This window comes from Leucoraja erinacea, chromosome 10 (genome assembly GCF_028641065.1).
Source record: "Leucoraja erinacea ecotype New England chromosome 10, Leri_hhj_1, whole genome shotgun sequence".
Classification (NCBI taxonomy): domain Eukaryota; kingdom Metazoa; phylum Chordata; class Chondrichthyes; order Rajiformes; family Rajidae; genus Leucoraja; species Leucoraja erinaceus.
In genome coordinates this window covers 34,145,017-34,163,177 of record NC_073386.1, presented here as the reverse complement: position 1 = coordinate 34,163,177, position 18,161 = coordinate 34,145,017, and the positions used below count along the sequence as shown (strand labels likewise).

Genomic DNA, 18,161 nt, shown 5'->3' with positions numbered 1-18,161 from the left:
GGCCTGGTCCCCGCGTTACTGAACACTTGTGGCCGGCGGTCACTTGTGCTCCGGCGTCGGTGCCTGGCACTCGGGAGATCAGAGCGGCCTAATGGAGTGTAAACCAAAGATCCAATAGCGGAGCTCCGCTATAAAATCTTTGGTGTAAACCATTGGATTGGATTAACGTTGGATTGGTCAAGAAATATATGCACCGGAGATTAAACGTAAATGCGTTGGGTAAACGTAATATTGACGCGCAAATGTGTACATTAGATTCTACACTTGCAAATTGAGTCACGGTTTCCTTTTTCTCCCTAGCAGTTAGTTGGCCTGCTCTCCTTAACTATGGACGGGAGTTTGAAACATGTTATGTGCAATGTAAAAAAAACATTTGAATTGTTTTGCCGTTTTGTTTCCGGAGTGGGATACTTTTTGCTCAAATTTCTATACTCCCGGGGGAGTATCACAAAATGCAATGTTTTGGATTATATAATCATATTTGCACTGTGATCTTTATATTGATTACAGTGTTCATCGTTATATGAATGAGGGGGAGTAAACTTCTCAGACCAATAAACTGTTCTGCCATGGCTGCTCTGATTCTGCTCAACTCTGCATTTCCTGCTGTTTGCAGTGATCCCTTACTCGTCTGTCTTAACATTCAAGAACTCATGACCCGATGCTAATAAAGTTTGCCTTATCTCTGGGTTATTTCCCCTTATTTTTAAACGATGATACCAAATTCTAGTTTCTCCCTCGAGAAGAAACATCTCCAAATTACTTAGACTCTCCATTGTTTTACAAAACCCTTGTATTTATACAATTCTATATTAAATTTTGTTGAATCAACCTCCACTACTAAGTAATGTAGCCACAAAGGATATTTATCATCACATACACCAATTGGTGTAGCGAAATTTGACTTGTCATGCAGCGCACAAATAAAGATAAGACTCAACATAAGCTGGGATCATTATAACGTGCTGTGTAGAAATACGTTTTTGAATGTATAATTTCAGATAAAGATGAATAAGGAGAAGGCTTCCTTCGGGGGTAAGGTCCTAAGTTCGGATAAAACAGATTACAACATTATTAGGTAGTATCTAGGGAATGAATGAATGAATTAATACTTTATTGTCACATGTGACAAGTTACAGTGAAATTATTTGTTTTTCATACCCAAGGTATGCGACGAGTTGCCACATAAAGGGCACCAACAAAGTTACAAAGTATCCTGTGCCAGGCCCTCCTTTGATTCCCCCACCCTTCCTCTTGGTGGTACCCCCCACCGGGTCCTCCTTTGTTAAACTGGGAGCAATTGTGTGAATCTTCATCTGACGTGGGAGCCATTTAAAGGTCAGCTGATCAAAGTGCAGGACTGGCAGGTATCAGTAAGGAGGAAGGATGGCATGGTAATAGAACATTGGATGTTCAAAGAGGTTGTGATGTTGGTCAAAAAGATAGAGGAAGTATTTATAAGGTATAAATAGATGAAATCAGACAGAACCTTTGAAGAATATTAAGCAAGCAAGAAAGATCTTGTGGGCAATTAGGACTAAAATATACCAGGAAATATCAATAGCGAGTTGAATTAAAGAAAACACCAAGACTTTTTATAGATACATTTAAAACGAGCAGGACCGCTCAATGACAAAGGAGAAAATTCATGCTTGTAGTCTGAGGATGGAGGCGAGGTACTAAATGTTTATAGGTTTTAGGAGCAGCATTGGGTCATTCGGTCCATCAGGCTCCACCATTCGATCACGGCTGATCTATCATTCCCTCTCAACCCCATTCTTCTGCCTTCTCCCCATAACCCTTGACACCCTAACTAATCAAGAATCTGTCAATCTCCACCTTAAAAATATCCATTGACTTGGCCTTCGCTGTCTGTGGAAATGAATTCCACAGATTCACCACCCTGTGACTAAATAAATTCCTTTTCAGCACCTTTCTAAAGTTACTTCCTTTTATTCTGCAGCTAGACCCTCCCACTAGTGGCAACATCCTCTCCAATTTCACTCTATCCAGGCCTTTTTCACTATTCAATGTTTCAATGAGGTCCCTCCTTATCCTTCTAAACTCCAGCGAGTAAAAGCCTAGTGCCTTCAAACGCTCATCATATGTTAATCATTCCTGGGATCATTCTCGTAAACCTCCTTTAGACCCTCTCCAATGCCAGCATATCCTTCAACATATGTGAGGCCCAAAACTGCTCACAATACTCCAAATGTGGTCTGATTATTGCCTTATAAAGCCTCAGCATTACATCCCTGTTTTTGTATTCTAGCCCTCTCAAATTAATTTTTTGGGAATCCTGCACCAGCACAAGTAATTTTTGTCATTGACCATCCTTTCGTCCACCCCTCTTACCATTGACAATTTATTGCAGATTAATTACAATGTGGAATTACCTTTGCTGGTTAAATAGTCAAATTAAATTAAATCCAGCCTTTTATCCCAGAACACTGGGCTGAGTTTAATGACGGTCTCTGCAGAAATATTTATAGTTATCTAATACTTTTAATAGTTTATGCATTCACAGAGCAATCATATGCAATATAGATTAAAAAGTTTGACTGAAATAGTAACCCAGTTTAAACCTGTAGGTTTTTCTATCAGAACATATTCCTGTGTATTTAGTTAGCCTGGAACATAAACATAATAAATAAAAGTGAGTCCATATCTCCATATATCTTCATTCCCTTATTATCAAAAATGTATTTGTTTTCCGAAGGCCAGCATTATATAGTATATATAATGTACAGTACAGTATAGGGACAGGCCCTTTGGTCCACAATGTACATGCTGAACGATGGAATGATGGAAAAAACTTTTTTGGCATTTGTTAATTATTTACTGATTTCTTATTATCTAGACTATAGTCCATCATCTTACTGGTAGAAACCAACAAAACGGTCAGGTTAATGAATTAAAGTGAAACAAAAGTGAAAACAATGGCCAAAGTCAGTATTAAAATAAATATAAACATTAGAAATGTAGCAGGACTCAGATTATGTATGATTGTAATTCTAATGTGTTACCGTATCAATTTCTTGAAAAGGTGTAATTTCATTATTGAATTTAAGAAAATCTATTTATTACTAATTTGTTTCTATTTGTTAGTAGGTCCAGGTGGGTTACAGGTCGATTTGGTTCAAGATCAAGGATAACTTCCAGCTTTGTATTTAAAGAATATCTGAAAATGCAGCAGGAATCGTGCAACAGCAACAGAAGAGGACAACCCAATTATGCTGCTGATATGAGAAGATTATGGACAGCCAACACGTGCCTTAAAATACGCTTTCTTGGGAAAACTATTCTGTGGATGAAGATACTTTGCTTCCCTCACAATTTAATGTTTAATAGTTTGGTAAGAACTTATCTTACAAACGCCTATCCAGTTTTAAATGGGAAACTTCAGCCAATTCACCAACATGTTTTTGAATCTAATTTACAAAACAGTATAATCCACAGTAAAAGGTAAGGCAGTGTTTTATTAAATATGGTTTTTTATTGAAACTATCAAACTGTGTTGTGTGGCTGCTGAACATAGAAACATCAAGATGTCAAGCTGGTTCCTCAAGAACACCAAGTTAGCTTATCACAACTAGGGCAACAGTTGCGTGCCTACATTTGGTTTTATATTTCTTGCTGAGAGCAAAAAAAGTTAGCCTTATTGCTTCTGTTCCTCACAGTTTAAATTCTGCAGAGGTGAAATGATTTGAAAGTAAATAACTGCAGATGCAGCAATCTGACATACAAACAATAGACTCAGCAAATCTGACAGCGTCTGTGGAGAGAGAAAACTGGATTAAAAATATTGCCTAAGCCTGTGCAGTTTTTCTCACAGTTTCCCCATCAAGTCTAATGTGCATCTATTGTGTGTCACACTATGTAAAGTCCTTTACACTTCTTGAGTAACAGGTACTGCAGAAACATAATAAGTAAATGCAAGGTATATAAATTTTGGATATAATATAAAACTAGCATTTCTCCTTTGGCTCACCAGAGGCCGATTAAGACTGAATAAAGTCAGGAGTGTGATGCTGGAAATAATACTACGGGACATTGATATGCATAAACTACCAGTTGAATATAATATTTATTTGTCCTAATTGGACAAAATGTAAAGGAAAGGGAGTCAAGAGTGTTTAATTGTCAAAACAGAACAGTGAAATTCTTACTTGCAGCAGTATAACAGGTCTGTAAACATAGTACTCAATAGATAACATAATAAATCAAAAAAAGTCAAATAAAGACAGTTCATAGTTTGCAGATTAGTTGGTTTTGTAATGTTCAATAGCTTAATGATTGTTGGGAAGAAGCTGTTCTTGAACCTGGACGTCACAGTTTTCAGACTCCAATACCTTCTTCTGAAAGGCAGCAGTGAGATGAGAGGGTGGTGTGGGTCTTTGATGATGCTGGCTGCCTTTCTGATAGATCCCTTCATTGGTGGGGATGGCAGCATCCGTGATGGACTTGTCAATGTGTGGCACTTTTTGCAAAGAAGATAAGACTTTATCGCCTTCCATCACTGGGGGATGTAGAGGAGCTGCTGTGGTGGATGTTTATGTCAAATTTTAAGTAGTTGTGTGTCTTGTTGCTTTTTTGGTATGACTATGGCAAACCAAATTCCTTGTATGTTGCAAAACATACTTGGCTAATAAATTACAATTATGATCATGATTATTATTTGAAATGCATAAACTACCACTTGAATATAATATTTATTTGTCTTAAATAAATAGCTTTCAAATTGCTGAACCAGGGCTTTCAAATTGCTGAACCAGGCGGTTATGCAACCAGTCAATTTGAAAGAAAATCAAATGAGATTTTGCCAGTGATCTGACCAATATCTGTCCCTCACTTGTTACTAGTAGTATCTGGTTTTTGCATCATTGCCTATATTGGCAACTTGCTGCGTGTAAGTAAAGTGTTGCCTTTTTAATATTATAGTCGTGACTACACCACAGAAGTGCTGCAATGGCTGTCAAGCACTTTGACAATGTATTTTATAGTTTCATAAAAAACACTGCAAAATACAAATGTTTAATTCACTAGAAAAGACTATTGTATTCTATTTTTCTCCATCTGCCCTTAAAGGTAGCCTGTGAATAATACAGGTATGTGTAGGAAAGAACTGCGGATGCTGGTTTAAACCAAAGATAGACACAATAAGCTGGAGTAATTCAGCGGGACAGGCAGCATCTCTAGAGAGAAGGTATGGACCCCATTCCTTCTCTCCAGAGATGTTGCCTGTCCCGGTAATAATGCAGATATACCTTCTGTAGATGGTTTATGCATGCAACCTATAATGTAGCTACCTCATCACCATTAACACGCCCTCTCATATCAGTATAACTATGATCTCCTCCCCTTCCTTCCTCCCATTTTGTCCTGGTACGCCTGAAGGCTGGATGCAGCCAGTGCTGGGACGTGTGTGCCATGTGCTATAATAAAGGCTCTAGTAAAGGTTACAGTGCGTCAGACTGAGTCCCTTTACACCTTCCTTATTGCTGCCATGCGTAATGCTGCATCACTATAGTGATCTTTCATTTTGGAGCCTCATTCGACTTGATTTTAACTGCAAAACAGGATTTAACATAAAAACTCTTAAAGCAGCACTCTTTCAATAAATGGTCATTATTCCTCTTCTAGCATATGTGTCACAAGTTGCGCTGTACATTCCTCCCACACTCCAAAGATTCCTCCACACTCCAGGTTTGTAGGCTGAGGTATATGGCTTTAGTAAAAAATGTAAATTGTCCCTAGTGTATAGAATGGTGCTAGTGTACAGGGTGATCGCTGGTCGACGCAGATTTGTTGGGCTGAAGGGCCTGTTTTCGTGCAGTATCTCTAAAGTTTAAAGTAAAGTCAATAACAAAGATTATCTAAATGCACCATATTTCCAAAATTACCACATAATTGCAAACATAACTATAAGTAGATTTTGGGGTGATCCAGATAATCACAGATCCTGTATAATTTCAATTCCTTTTCTTTATATAGCACCAAAGCTGAACTTTGAACGGGCGTTTTAATCTGTAGCTAGGGCTAGAGGTCCAGAACCAGTCTGAAAAAAAATCCCTTTAATTTCATAACCACTGAAAAGGAAAGACCTGGGCTTGAGATTGAAGATTGTTGGGATGAGGATTCCTGAACCTGGGATGCAAGGGAAATTCTCATGGTTTAGGACCAATAGAAGTGATTACAGGATTAGTGAGCAATGGATGTGTGATTGCAAGTTCATGAGCTTTGCAAAGAAGATTGCAAGATTTAGAACTTGTCAGTGGAAGTACGTCCGAGAGTTTCAGCATATATTAAAGTTACTTACTTACTTACTGCCTATTATGCCTCCTGGCATGTAGGGCAGCAACGAAGGTCCTCCACTCCTGTCTGTTCTGGGCTAGCTTCTGGACATTACCCCAGGTTCCTTCAGTTGCTATTTCCGTAACATATTTGTTTTACAAGACAGGGTTGTTAGCCCTGTGCTCAATCTCCAACCTGGAGGACCAGTGGATCGCTCTTAGTCTCACCTCTACCCTTCGACCTGTCCAGCATGGGAGACCCTAACAGGAGATGAATCTCCCGTTGGCATAACTCTAGGGGTCACTGAGACACGCAAGCTCCCCGACCACAACAAGGTTGCAATCCAACGGGGAGTATATTAAAGTTATATTAGAGTATTTTAGATTGCAGGGAATTAACAATGTGGGATGGAACATGAGTGTAACTTTCTTTCAACAAAAACTCAGTAGAATAGGATCAAATGGCCCAGTGATTTCCTTTAAGCTGTAAGTCGTTTTTACATAGAGTCTTAGGGTCTTACAGCATGGAAACAGGCCTTTCGACCCAACTTGCCCACACAGGTCAACGTATCCCATTTACTCTAGTCCCACCGACCTGTGTTTAGCCCATATCCCTCTAAACCTGTCCTATCCATGTACCTGTCTAAATGTTTCTTAAAACTTGCAACGGTACCTGCCTCAACTACTACCTCTGGCAGTTAGTTCCATATATCCACCACCTTTTGCATGAAAAAGTTACCCCTCAGATTCTTATTAAATCTCCCACTCCCGCACCTTAAACTTATGTCCTCTGGTTCTCGATTACCCTACTCTGGGTAAGAGACTCTGTGCGTCAACCCCATCTATTCCTCTCATGATTTTATACACCTCTATAAGATCACCCCTTATCTTCCTATGCTCCAAGGAATAAAGTCCTAGCTTCCTCAACACACTATGTACCCTAGATCCCTCTGCTTTACAACACTCCCCAGAGCCATACCGTTGACTGTGTAGGTTCTTCCCATGTGAGATGGTGCTCCCAAAATGCACCATCTCACATTTCTCTGTATTAAATTCCATCAACCTGCCCACCTTCCTCAGCTCACCTACCCAACCGATCAAGATCCTGCTGCATTTTTTTTGACAACAATCTTCGCTATCTACAATACCACCTACTTTTGTGTCACCTGCAAACTTGCTAACCATGCTATGTACATTCTCATCCAAATAATTGAAATAGATGACAAGCAGCAATGGGCCCAGCACTGAACCCTGAGGCAATCCTAGTCACAGGCTTGCAGTCCAAAAAGCAACCTTCCACCATCGCCCTCTGCTTCATTCCATGAAGCCAATTTTCTATCCATTCAGCTATCTCCTTGAATCCCATGGGATCTAATCTTCCAGAGAAGCCTACAATGTGGAACATTGTCAAATGCCTTACCAAACTCCTTCTATACATCGTCTGCAGCTCTGACTTCATCGACCTTTTTGGTCACATCTTCAAGTGAGACATGACTTCCCACGTACAAAACAATGTTGACTATCCCTAATCAGCCCATGTCCATCTAAGTGCATGCATCCTTCAGAATCCTATCCTTCAGGAATAATCTCTAGTAACTTTCTGACCACAGATGTTAAGGTCACTGTCCTTTGGTTCCCAGCCTTTTCTCTGCATCCCTTCATGAATAGAGGCACAACATTTGCCTCTCTCCAGTCTTCCGGCACCTCGCTTGTACTTAATGACGACTCATTTATGAGCGGGGACTCCTGCAATTTCCTCTCTAGCTTCCCACAGTGTCCTTGGATATATCTGATCAGGCCAGGGAGATTTGTTTATCTTCATACGCATAAGGACCTTCAGCACATCTGTGACCAAAATACTTACACCTCTCAGGACACTTCCAGTGACTACCCCAAGATTCCCCCATGGGAACGTCACCCATTCCTTCTACACAGAGATGCTGCCTGTCAGGCTGAGTTACTCCAGCATTTTGTGTCTATCTTTGGTGTAAACCAACATCTGCAGTTCCTTCCAACACACCAAGATTCTCCATCTTCCTGTCTTTCTCCAAGGTAAAAACAGAGAAACACTCTTTAAAGACCTTGCCCATTTCCTGTGGTCCACATAGAGTTGACAGCTTTGATTTCTGAGGGAACCCACTCTCTCTCTGGTTACCCTTTTCTCCTTAATGTTATCTGCCAGAGCTATCCCCTGTCTCCTCTTTGCCAGTCTGATTTCCTTTTTTAGCCGGGTGATGAAGTGGAGCAGCTATTTTTTACTGGATCTCGCTTCATTAGTATAAGGATAAGTCAGCACTGTGACAAGTGGGGTTGTGATTAACTAACTGAGAACAAATGTCAACCAAATCTGAGATCTCATCATCTGTCCCATTGTATTGTTTGGTGGCAAGACATCGCTGTTGGGTGACTCACAAAGCTTAATTTGTAATGAATAACTTCCTGAATAGTTGTTGTAATATTTTATAGCTCTATCCTTATTTTTATTTAATATATTTTCCTCTCTTATGTTTGCTTTTCCAGGAATCATTTCTGTGCTGGCCTGAAGGACTCTAAAGCTTGAAATATATATATTTTTTGCGTAGTCATTTCAATAGTGATAGTTGGCAAATTATTTAATTGTGGGGCTATCGTAGTTGAGTATAATTTATCCTCCCTGATATTAAACTTACTCCAGTGAACATAAATCTAGATTGAAAACCCAGGCCAATCATTCTTTCCTGCTCCACATCTCCACAATTTCCTTTCCATTTATATTCTGATGCGGGAGACTATGTATTAATAATGTGCTTCCTGGAACAGGTATTTGGAGCTGATGAAACAGGTGCAGAAAGGTGGAGGTGAAAAAGCGATTCTGAGGCACACCCAGAGGAACAAAAAACTGTTGGTCCGAGATCGTTTACGGTTGCTTCTGGACAAAGGGGAGATATTGGAACTGTCTCCTTTTGCTGGTCTGGGAATGCCATATGGAGATATTCCTGCTGCAGGCTGCTTAACTGGTATTAATATTTAGGCCTAATTTTGATTTAGGAGCATTATAAATGTTTGTCATATCTCTCTTAAGCAATTTTTTTCTTGGCTTTTAAGATAACATTATTTTGTCCACCATTTAATAATTTATATTCTTTCTAACCTTGTCAAAAATCTATTTCTACAATTCACGAAAATTCCAGAGTGTTAATGGTGCATCATTCAAGTTATATTTTGAGAAATTATATTCATCCAATAACATTTATCCGATTGCACTGATTCAACCGTTAATGCATGGGATGTTTCTCACAATGGTGGTGCTGCTGAGATGCAAATTGTTTAATACACAGATATATTTCATTTTATTCAATCAATTTATGCCAAACTAAATATACAATTTTACTTGAAATTATTTGGGAGTTCTGGCATGATGAGTGTACTGAGCCCAGAGGGAATGGGGGAATTGAATTATCATACAGTTGATGAAAATCTTTTCTAGATTCTTGATTGTAGCCCTACATGCATTAGCTTGATTGTATGAAAGATGATTTGATGATCTTGAATTTAGTCCCCAAATGATACCAGCATTCACCACTGAAATAGGAAATAAACAAATACGAACAGGGCAGATCAAAAGGGTATTGTAATTATAATTAAAACAAATGTGGTCTTTTTCCTTTTCCATGATCATCAAGGAATTGCATAGCACTGATCAAGGAAATCTCTTGCTCTATTATTGCCCTGAAGTGAAGTAACTGATTAAAGGAAGGATAACAGAGGTAAAGAATATCAAAAATAGGAACAGAAATAGCCAACACAACTCCTTGATGCTGTTTCAGTTTCTTTCCCCCCCCCCCCCCCCCCCACCTATTCCATCTGCCACTTACCCACAGGCCACTCCTCTTGGAAACCTCCCTCCCTCCCCACTCTGCCCGGGCCACAGCTCATTCCTCTGATTCCTTCTGCTGTTCTCATTTGGCACCAATCCTTTTTTAAATTATTTTATTCACTATCTTTTCCTTTTAGATCCCAGAATGTGTAACCTTTTTTCCTCCATTTATCACCTCCCAGCATTTGTCACTTTCTCCACTCCTCAACCTGACTGTTATCTATCAAGCACCCGCTTCTCACCTTATTTACCTATTGCTTGCTAGCTCTTGCCCCTTCATCTTTTTCTAGCTAATTTCCCTCTTTCAGTCTAAGGTAAAGGTTTCGACCTGAAAGACAGATAATCCATTTGTGCCTCCATTGATGCTGCCTGACCTGGTGAGTTCCTCCAGCAGCTCTCCTCTGTTGTTCAAGCTTCTTGACATTGCTGTGCAATTTATTTAAATTATAGCCGCACTTCTACATCAACTATATATACCTGCGCTATCTCGATATCCTTTCATTTCCTGAATGGTAAAAATCTATTATGAAATGCAAAATTCTTCCAAAATATCTTTAGACTCCGGTATATCAGGAGTGTATAAAGTAATAAACGAATGGGTTGGGCAGAGCCAACATGTTGGACTGCACCTGAAACCAAAGTGCAAAGTCTAACTATTTTGGAAGAACTAATGCTTGAGTGTCCTTTTTAAGTTGGACATGTCAGGGTGATCTTGAGAGAAACACTTGTTCTCTGTGTGAGTGATGAGTAAGCCAAAATAAAAATTGCTTAGTGTTATTTCTGTGAAGATCAAACTAAAAAAAGATGCTGACCTGAAAACGAAAACACAGACTACAAATTCAGTAGTTGCAATATAATGGTTCATTGTGATTGTATGTCTGAAACTTCTTAACTCTTTAAGTTCTGTCTTGGTATTGAATTGAATCAAAACAAAAAGAACGGTATTCAATTTTCTGACCAATATTGCTGTTTTCATATTAAATGTGGCTGTTACCTTGTTCTAGAGAATATTCTGCAAGATTAAACTGGTTCTCTAGAATACTGGGCTAGAATCACAATTCAGTATTTATCGCACATTCACACATCAGCATTTGTACCTGGAGACAAAAAAAAATCCCTGAACCAAAACAATCCATTACTTCCATACATGCTGCTTGACCTTCTGAGTTATCCAGCACTTTGCATTTTTCTCAAGATTTCAAAATCTGCAGTTCCGTGTGCCTCCAGTATTAAATGCTTTGCCTATTTTAGCTTCCGCCTGTATAGACAATGTTCTTATTATAAATGGTTCAGTTAATCAGCATTAACATCAATATGGATATATGTAAATTTTCTTTTATCTGCTAATTCATCTTTGTTATATATATATTTCATGTAGGAATAGGTAAAGTCAGTGGAGTTTGGTGTGTATTCATTGCTAATGATGCAACAGTCAAAGGAGGGACAGTTTATCCAGTTGCAGTGAAGAAACAGCTGAGAGCCCAGGACATTGCAATTCAAAACAGACTGCCTTGTATATATTTGGTGGACAGCGGAGGGGCATTTTTGCCACTTCAGGTAGAGTACTACATGGATCGCTTATGGTCAGAAGCCTTTACAAGGCTGTAACAAGGTTGAAAATATATCTGATAAATACTAGAGGGCATAGCTTTAAGGTGAGCGGGGCAATGTTTGTTAATGATGTTAATGATGATCTGCATATGTCCTATTCAGGCAGATATATTTCCTGACAAGAATCATGGCGGTAGAACATTCTATAATGAAGCGATAATGTCTGCTACAGGCATTGCTCAGGTAACTCATTTTTCATTCTGTCCTCTTCTATGATACATGGATAAACCAATTGGGTTCTTTTGAGATTGTAATTTTTATGCCAAGGGTGGGGGGGACGGTGAGAGGAAGAGCACACCATCCAATAAGAAGTTCGAACAGAAATCATTTTTTATACTTAATCATGACCTTCTTTCCACCATTGATCGTTTTCCTGCAACGGATGGTCTGTAAAATGTCCTGGCCTGACATTGAACATCAGAGAAAATGTATGACAAAGGAGACCGCTCAGCCCATAATGTTTAAGCCAGTCTTGAAGATTAAAAAAAAAGATTTGAAAAATTGATTTCTAAAAGGCACAGTTAAACTTATAATATATTTCTCTAAGTGTTGGAGTACTGAGTGGGTAGGGCAGGTGACGTTTCTGGTTGTGACCCTTCTGCAGACTGATGGTGGAGGGAGGTTGGAAACAAAGCTTGAAAAGAGGAATGCCGGGACAAAGCCTGGCAGGTAATAGGTGGATACAGGTGTGTGATTTTATTTTGATCAGCAAAGACCGGTGGTGGGATCACGTTGGAGATGACGGTAATGTTGGAGCATGTGTTGGACGCGGGGGCTGGTGGGTGAAAGGTGAGGACCAGTGGAACTCTATCCTTTTTCATATGGTGTGAGGGGGAACAAGAGGAGAATCACGGGACAAAAAAGAAACCCAGGTGAGGGAACGACATAACAGTATGGGGGGGGGGGGACTCAGTTTACTAAAGAAAGAGGACATCTCAGATGTACTAGAATGGAAGCAGATGTGGGAGCAGATGTGGCGGAGATGGAGAAATTGAGAGTGAGGGATAGCGTCTTTGCAAGAGGCAGGGTAGGAGGACGTGTCAGCTTACCAAAAATCACCCACAGCCGTATCCACATATTACCTGCAAGACTTTGTACTGTCCATCCACTCTTCCAGTTTTCTCCTTCTTTTCTCTGGAAACCTATATATCTGCAGCCTTGTTTTTTGCAATAATTTTCATTGCATTCCTTTATAACATGTTAAAATGTCATTTTTGTTTAATTCCCAAATATGCCATTAGTGAAATTTTTGGGTGCTTACTGTACAGCACCCATCCTTTGGTATCCAATAATGGGAGGACTCAGTACTGCAACTTTTCCCCACAAAACCTTCTGGCAGCTGCACCAAGCTTCAATGTTCCCCTCAGGTGTATTCCACACAGATAATTGTCTGACTAATAGTTAAATATCTTCATCTGCAGATAATTTTCTGAAGGCCAGATGATGTGGCACATTCTAATTGAGTAGAACATTCAATGGCAAACTGGCCAGACTCATCCTATGCAGCTCCAGGGAGAGATAAAACTTCAGTACATAGTGGCACTTGGTATTTGTGTTCTCAGACTCTGTGCACAGCATGATATAGCCACATCCAAAGATGGCTGTCAGGATGATTGCCTCCATCATTTCACTGCAGACCTATGAATCATGTCCCTATATTTTCAGATGAAATGGAATATGACTGCTGTGGCACAGAAGTGGGGTATGGGCTACACCTGGCAGTTCTTGCTGTATACCTCAACTCCCCTGAACTATAATCCCAGCATCTTCATATAATCCAACTTGATGGTGAAAGGAGCAAAAGAACAGTTGGATTGCTTGCGAAAGAACATGCCCCCACTTTCCCTGCAATTGACTGCTCCAGAGACCAATTAATTGATTGCAAATACTTATCAATCTGCAGACTGATTGTGGTTCCAAGTGGAACATGGCATTGTTGTGCATATACAAATTGGTTTGACTTGAGTTTCCTCACCATTCTTATTCAGCAAAAGACTTGATACAACACACATACAAAAAAGTGTCGAGAAGGGGCCTTGGCTCAGGATTCACTCGTGAAACTTTCCATTTGCCACCGTTAACTTAGAGTGCGCTACTGATGGCTTTGTAAAGCAGTTGCATCCAATTGTGGATTCCCTAAGCCCATTTTAAAGAGCACATCCATCTGCGAATGCGTTATATGCTGTCAAAGGCGTTCTGCTTGTAAGATGATTAGGCAATTGTCCACTCACCTGTTCGGCACATAAGACAATCATATTTCTGAGTACCTCAAGGCTGTTGGAGATCTTCCTGCCAGTTTGATCCAGGTCGATTTTCTGTCCCAGAGCAGGCGTGACGAGTGGCAATAGCCTGAAACGTTATAATCCACATTTACAATTGAAATGGATCACTAATTTCAGATCCCTTCTTTGTCTCCCGAAAGCAATAGCTGTAAAGAGATACCCAGACTGATCCTATCTTTCAGTACTTTGGCTGTAACCCTGAAGATCATGGGTTTTCAGATAACATCCAGATACATTTAAAATAATTTTTACATTTAAAATACTTTTTAAATGGGATGAGAGTTTCTCGTGCTACCATCTTTTCAGGCATTGAGTTTCGGAACCCCGCTATTCACTGGATGATTTTCTTTTACCCATTTCCCCTCTCATTCTTGTGTCAATTTATTACAACTTCAAGTCAATGATACCATGGCATTAGGCCACTATTTTTGCAATTTAAGTATGTCTCTGGCTTCTTTATCTTGACGATTTGAATTATTGGTGTTATATTTGGGTGGATAGGAATGCAGCACAATAGTAATTTTCAAGATTTCTATGGGAATTAAATTGCTGTTTTTGGGATGGTGCAAAGTAATTATGAATCAGTGGCCAATATCTACATTGATTTCAAAGTACTTTCCATTCAATAGAGTCTTTTAAAACATTACCACTCAATGCAGGACATGTTGCAGCCAATTTGCACACTGCAACTATGTCCCATTGTCTTATAGGAATTATTCAGCCACTACTGACTAGAGGCATTTTCCGTACCTTTGGGGAAAGTGGAAAGGAAGTACATTATAGAAAAGGAATAAATTAAAAAAAAGGAAATGAATGCATGAAGGCACTGTACATTGAATGCAGTCACCTCAATTTCTCAATGTTCTCTACAGGTGGCAGTTGTTTGTGGTTCATGCACAGCTGGTGGGGCGTATATCCCAACCATGGCAAATGAAACAGTAATGGTGGATAAGATTGGGACAATATTCCTTGCTGGACCTCCACTGGTTAAAGCAGCAACAGGGGAAGTTTCTAGCCCTGAAGATCTGGGAGGAGCAACTATGCATGCAAAGTAAGTATCAAATACGGGCAGCAGGATTTTACAGACACCCAACTTGTGGACATCCGTACATATGATTGAACTTCCATAATAATATTATATTCAAAAGTTTGAAAACTGACATATGAACAATAGAAATAGCTGATTCTCCCTTTCCACTTTTAGTAATTGTTCTTTTTATCAGTCTTATGTGTTTTTGATGCCATTAAATACAATACTAAGAAGGTATGTTTAGCATATCAAGTGATTTTGTGTGTTTTCTAATTTATGGATGTCGGTAAAAATGGAACTAGTTCCTTACCTGGGTCCGGTGTGCATATAATTTGTTTGAGTAAACATTGGGACAATTATTAAGGAACTTGCAGGATTTTTTTTAATATTGGCAGCAGGAATCTTAATTTCCACTTCAGTTGTTTAGTTAGATTAGTTTATTGTCACGTTTACCGAGGCACAGTGAAAAGCTTTTTACTTGGTGTGCTAACCAGTCAGCAGAAAGACAATCCATGATTACAATCGAGCCCTCCACAGTGTACAGATACATGATAAAGGGAATAACTTGAATAATCATTAGTGCAAGCTAAAGCCAGTAATGTCCAATCAAATATACTCATCTCCAATGAGGTAGATAGTAGTTCAGAACTATTCTCTCGTGGTAGGATGGTTCCGTTGTCTGATAACAGCTGGGAAGAAACTGTCTCTCAACCAGGAGGTGTGCATTTTCACACTTTTATACCTTTTGCCCAATGGGAGACGAGAGAAGAAAGAGTGGCCATGGTACAACTCGTCCTTGATTATGCTGGTGACCTTGCCAAGGCAGAGTGAGGTATAAATGGAGTCAATGGAAGGGAGGTTGGATTGTACATTGTGAGAGGTATGAGGAGGAGAGAGGACGGATGAGTGAGCAGTTCAGAAAAGAAAGAGTACAATTTGATTTGATAGATATTTTGCAAGGGAGTTCATATAAGTGCTATCAAATCCTGTTGCTTTTTCTTAGGGTAAACAATTTGTTCAGAAGGATATAGCTTATTAGTATATGTAATGGTGTTGTTTGATCCACACTCCATGCCAGTTGGTGGCAGTAATGCACCAAAAAAGTTGTTTGCCAACCGCCAAAAAACACTACATAGAAGAAGAAGAAGTGGTTGGATTGTGAACCCGTCTGAAGAAGGGTTTCGGCCCGAAACGTTGCCTATTTCCTTCGCTCCATAGATGCTGCTGCACCCGCTGAGTTTCTCCAGCTTTTTTGTGTAACCTGATTGGATTGTGTGATGGTTTGGGTTTTTTATAACCTTTAAAGACCTTGGGGCATTTCAAAACACTTTGATGTTTAGTAGTTTGTAAAGCATTGTCACTAGTATAAATACAACATTTTCCACATAGCAAATGCTCACAAATAAATGTGACAATAATTAGGTAATGTATTATAATATATAAATTGGGGGGGAAATATTGGCCAAGGAACTGGGGAAATTTTCTGTTACCTTTTAAAAGAATTGTCAGTGGTTTATTTTTATATCTACTTGAGGACGCAGTCAGGGTACTCGTTTTAATGTCACATTCAAACATTGCTACACTTCTCCGATGTGGCTCTGGAGGACAGCCCGAGTTTTTGTGATCAAGATCCTGATGTGGGACATGACCCTTCTCGCACAAATGCATATTTGCTCATTTCAAAAGGCAAGGTCATTGTTAACAATCCTTGTGCAATTGATGAAGCAGGGACAGAATGGGAGAATAAGATAGAAGGTGAAATATGCGTATTTTGGTCAAACATTAATTGAGGCACTGCATAGTAAACTCGTGTGCCTAAACATGTGTAGTAGTCAGCATCGATCACTCACTAAATCCCTGACTTGCATGAGAATGGCTGAACAGTGGTGGTTTTTTTTTTTTAATCACCATTGGAGAGCATAAGGACATAAGAGGCTGCAGATACTGGAATCTGTAGCAACATACAAATTGCTGGAGGAACTCAGCGGGTTGAGTAGTATCTACAAGGAGGAGGGGGATGACGAAATTGTTGGTATTTGGGTCCAAATCCACCTATTGCTATTTCACAATCCATTCTCTTCCCTATAGATAATGTATTCTCTTGCGGACATTTTGGATTTAAGTAACCCTCGACAGTTCACTGTTTAAATTATACAACAGTAGAATTTTCTACTTTTCAGGGTTAGCGGTTGCATTGATCATTTTGCAGCCACAGAAGAAGAAGCATACAAATGTGCCAGGAACATCATAGCCACTTTAAATCTTGAACTTCCACCAAATATGCCAACTGACTTCGAAGAGCCTCTCTATGCAGCTGAAGAACTAAATGGTCTTGCTCCAAGAGATTACGCATATACTTTGGACATCAAACTGGTGAGTGCCTGAGCAGTTGGAGGCTGTAAGTACTTGCATCTTCCATGAAATAAACGCCAGAGTGATCCCTGTTTAAACTTTGGTTTGTAATTAGTTTAGTTCGGTTGAATCAGCAATTTGCGTGTCATAGCCTGGACTGCGAATGCTTACGTTCAGCAGTCCCTGGTTCTGATAAGTATTTTGTGACACTCTTCCGTTAAATGTCAATATATATGGTGAAGTTAGAATTAAGCATGGTAACAATATACAGATTGTACAGCAATTTTCTGGCATCCTTGGTTCGTTCCAGAGCCTTCCTGGATTATCCATTTTTCTGGACCAACATAGATCATGTAATAATAAAATCACAAAACACCCCTGGCCCGCTAATGACACCCCTCCCATGTGTCTAAAGCACCATGGAGTGCCAGAAATGTAAATAAAACAAATATAAAATGTATGCTGAATGTGAATGGAATTACCTGCTGATCCATCTCTGGCTCGCACCGTCTCCACGGCGGTTTAGGGTCGCGGCTTTCGCCGTCACACCCGACTCGCAAGGTGCACTAGTGAGCCTTTCTTCACCCATCGTAAGGACACAAAGTCCTGGAATAATTCAGCGGGTTAGGATATCTGGAGAACACGGATAGACAACATCAGGACCCTTCCTCGGACTGATTCAGTTGACAGAGTTACTCCAGCACTTTGTGACATTTCACTTTAAAACTACTGTTGGT

The 18,161-nt window shown here is 39.7% G+C and overlaps 1 protein-coding gene across 4 annotated transcripts in view; it reads left to right on the top strand.

The window, feature by feature from the left end:
* si:ch211-198n5.11 (methylcrotonoyl-coenzyme A carboxylase 2) overlaps nt 1–18,161 on the top strand; it is a 41,407-nt gene that overhangs the window by 166 nt on the left and 23,080 nt on the right. Inside the window, exons 1-7 of one of the 4 annotated variants that reach the window (XM_055641910.1) lie at nt 21–206; nt 3,112–3,465; nt 9,093–9,289; nt 11,528–11,706; nt 11,863–11,943; nt 14,915–15,093; nt 17,253–17,445. In XM_055641910.1, the coding sequence (XP_055497885.1) occupies nt 3,188–3,465; nt 9,093–9,289; nt 11,528–11,706; nt 11,863–11,943; nt 14,915–15,093; nt 17,253–17,445 (1,107 nt within the window). In that variant the 5' untranslated portion in view covers nt 21–206; nt 3,112–3,187. Of the gene's footprint in view, nt 1–20; nt 207–3,108; nt 3,466–9,092; nt 9,290–11,527; nt 11,707–11,862; nt 11,944–14,914; nt 15,094–17,252; nt 17,446–18,161 lie in introns of those variants that run through there. The other 3 variants (XM_055641911.1, XM_055641909.1, XM_055641908.1) reach the window with 3 other exon arrangements.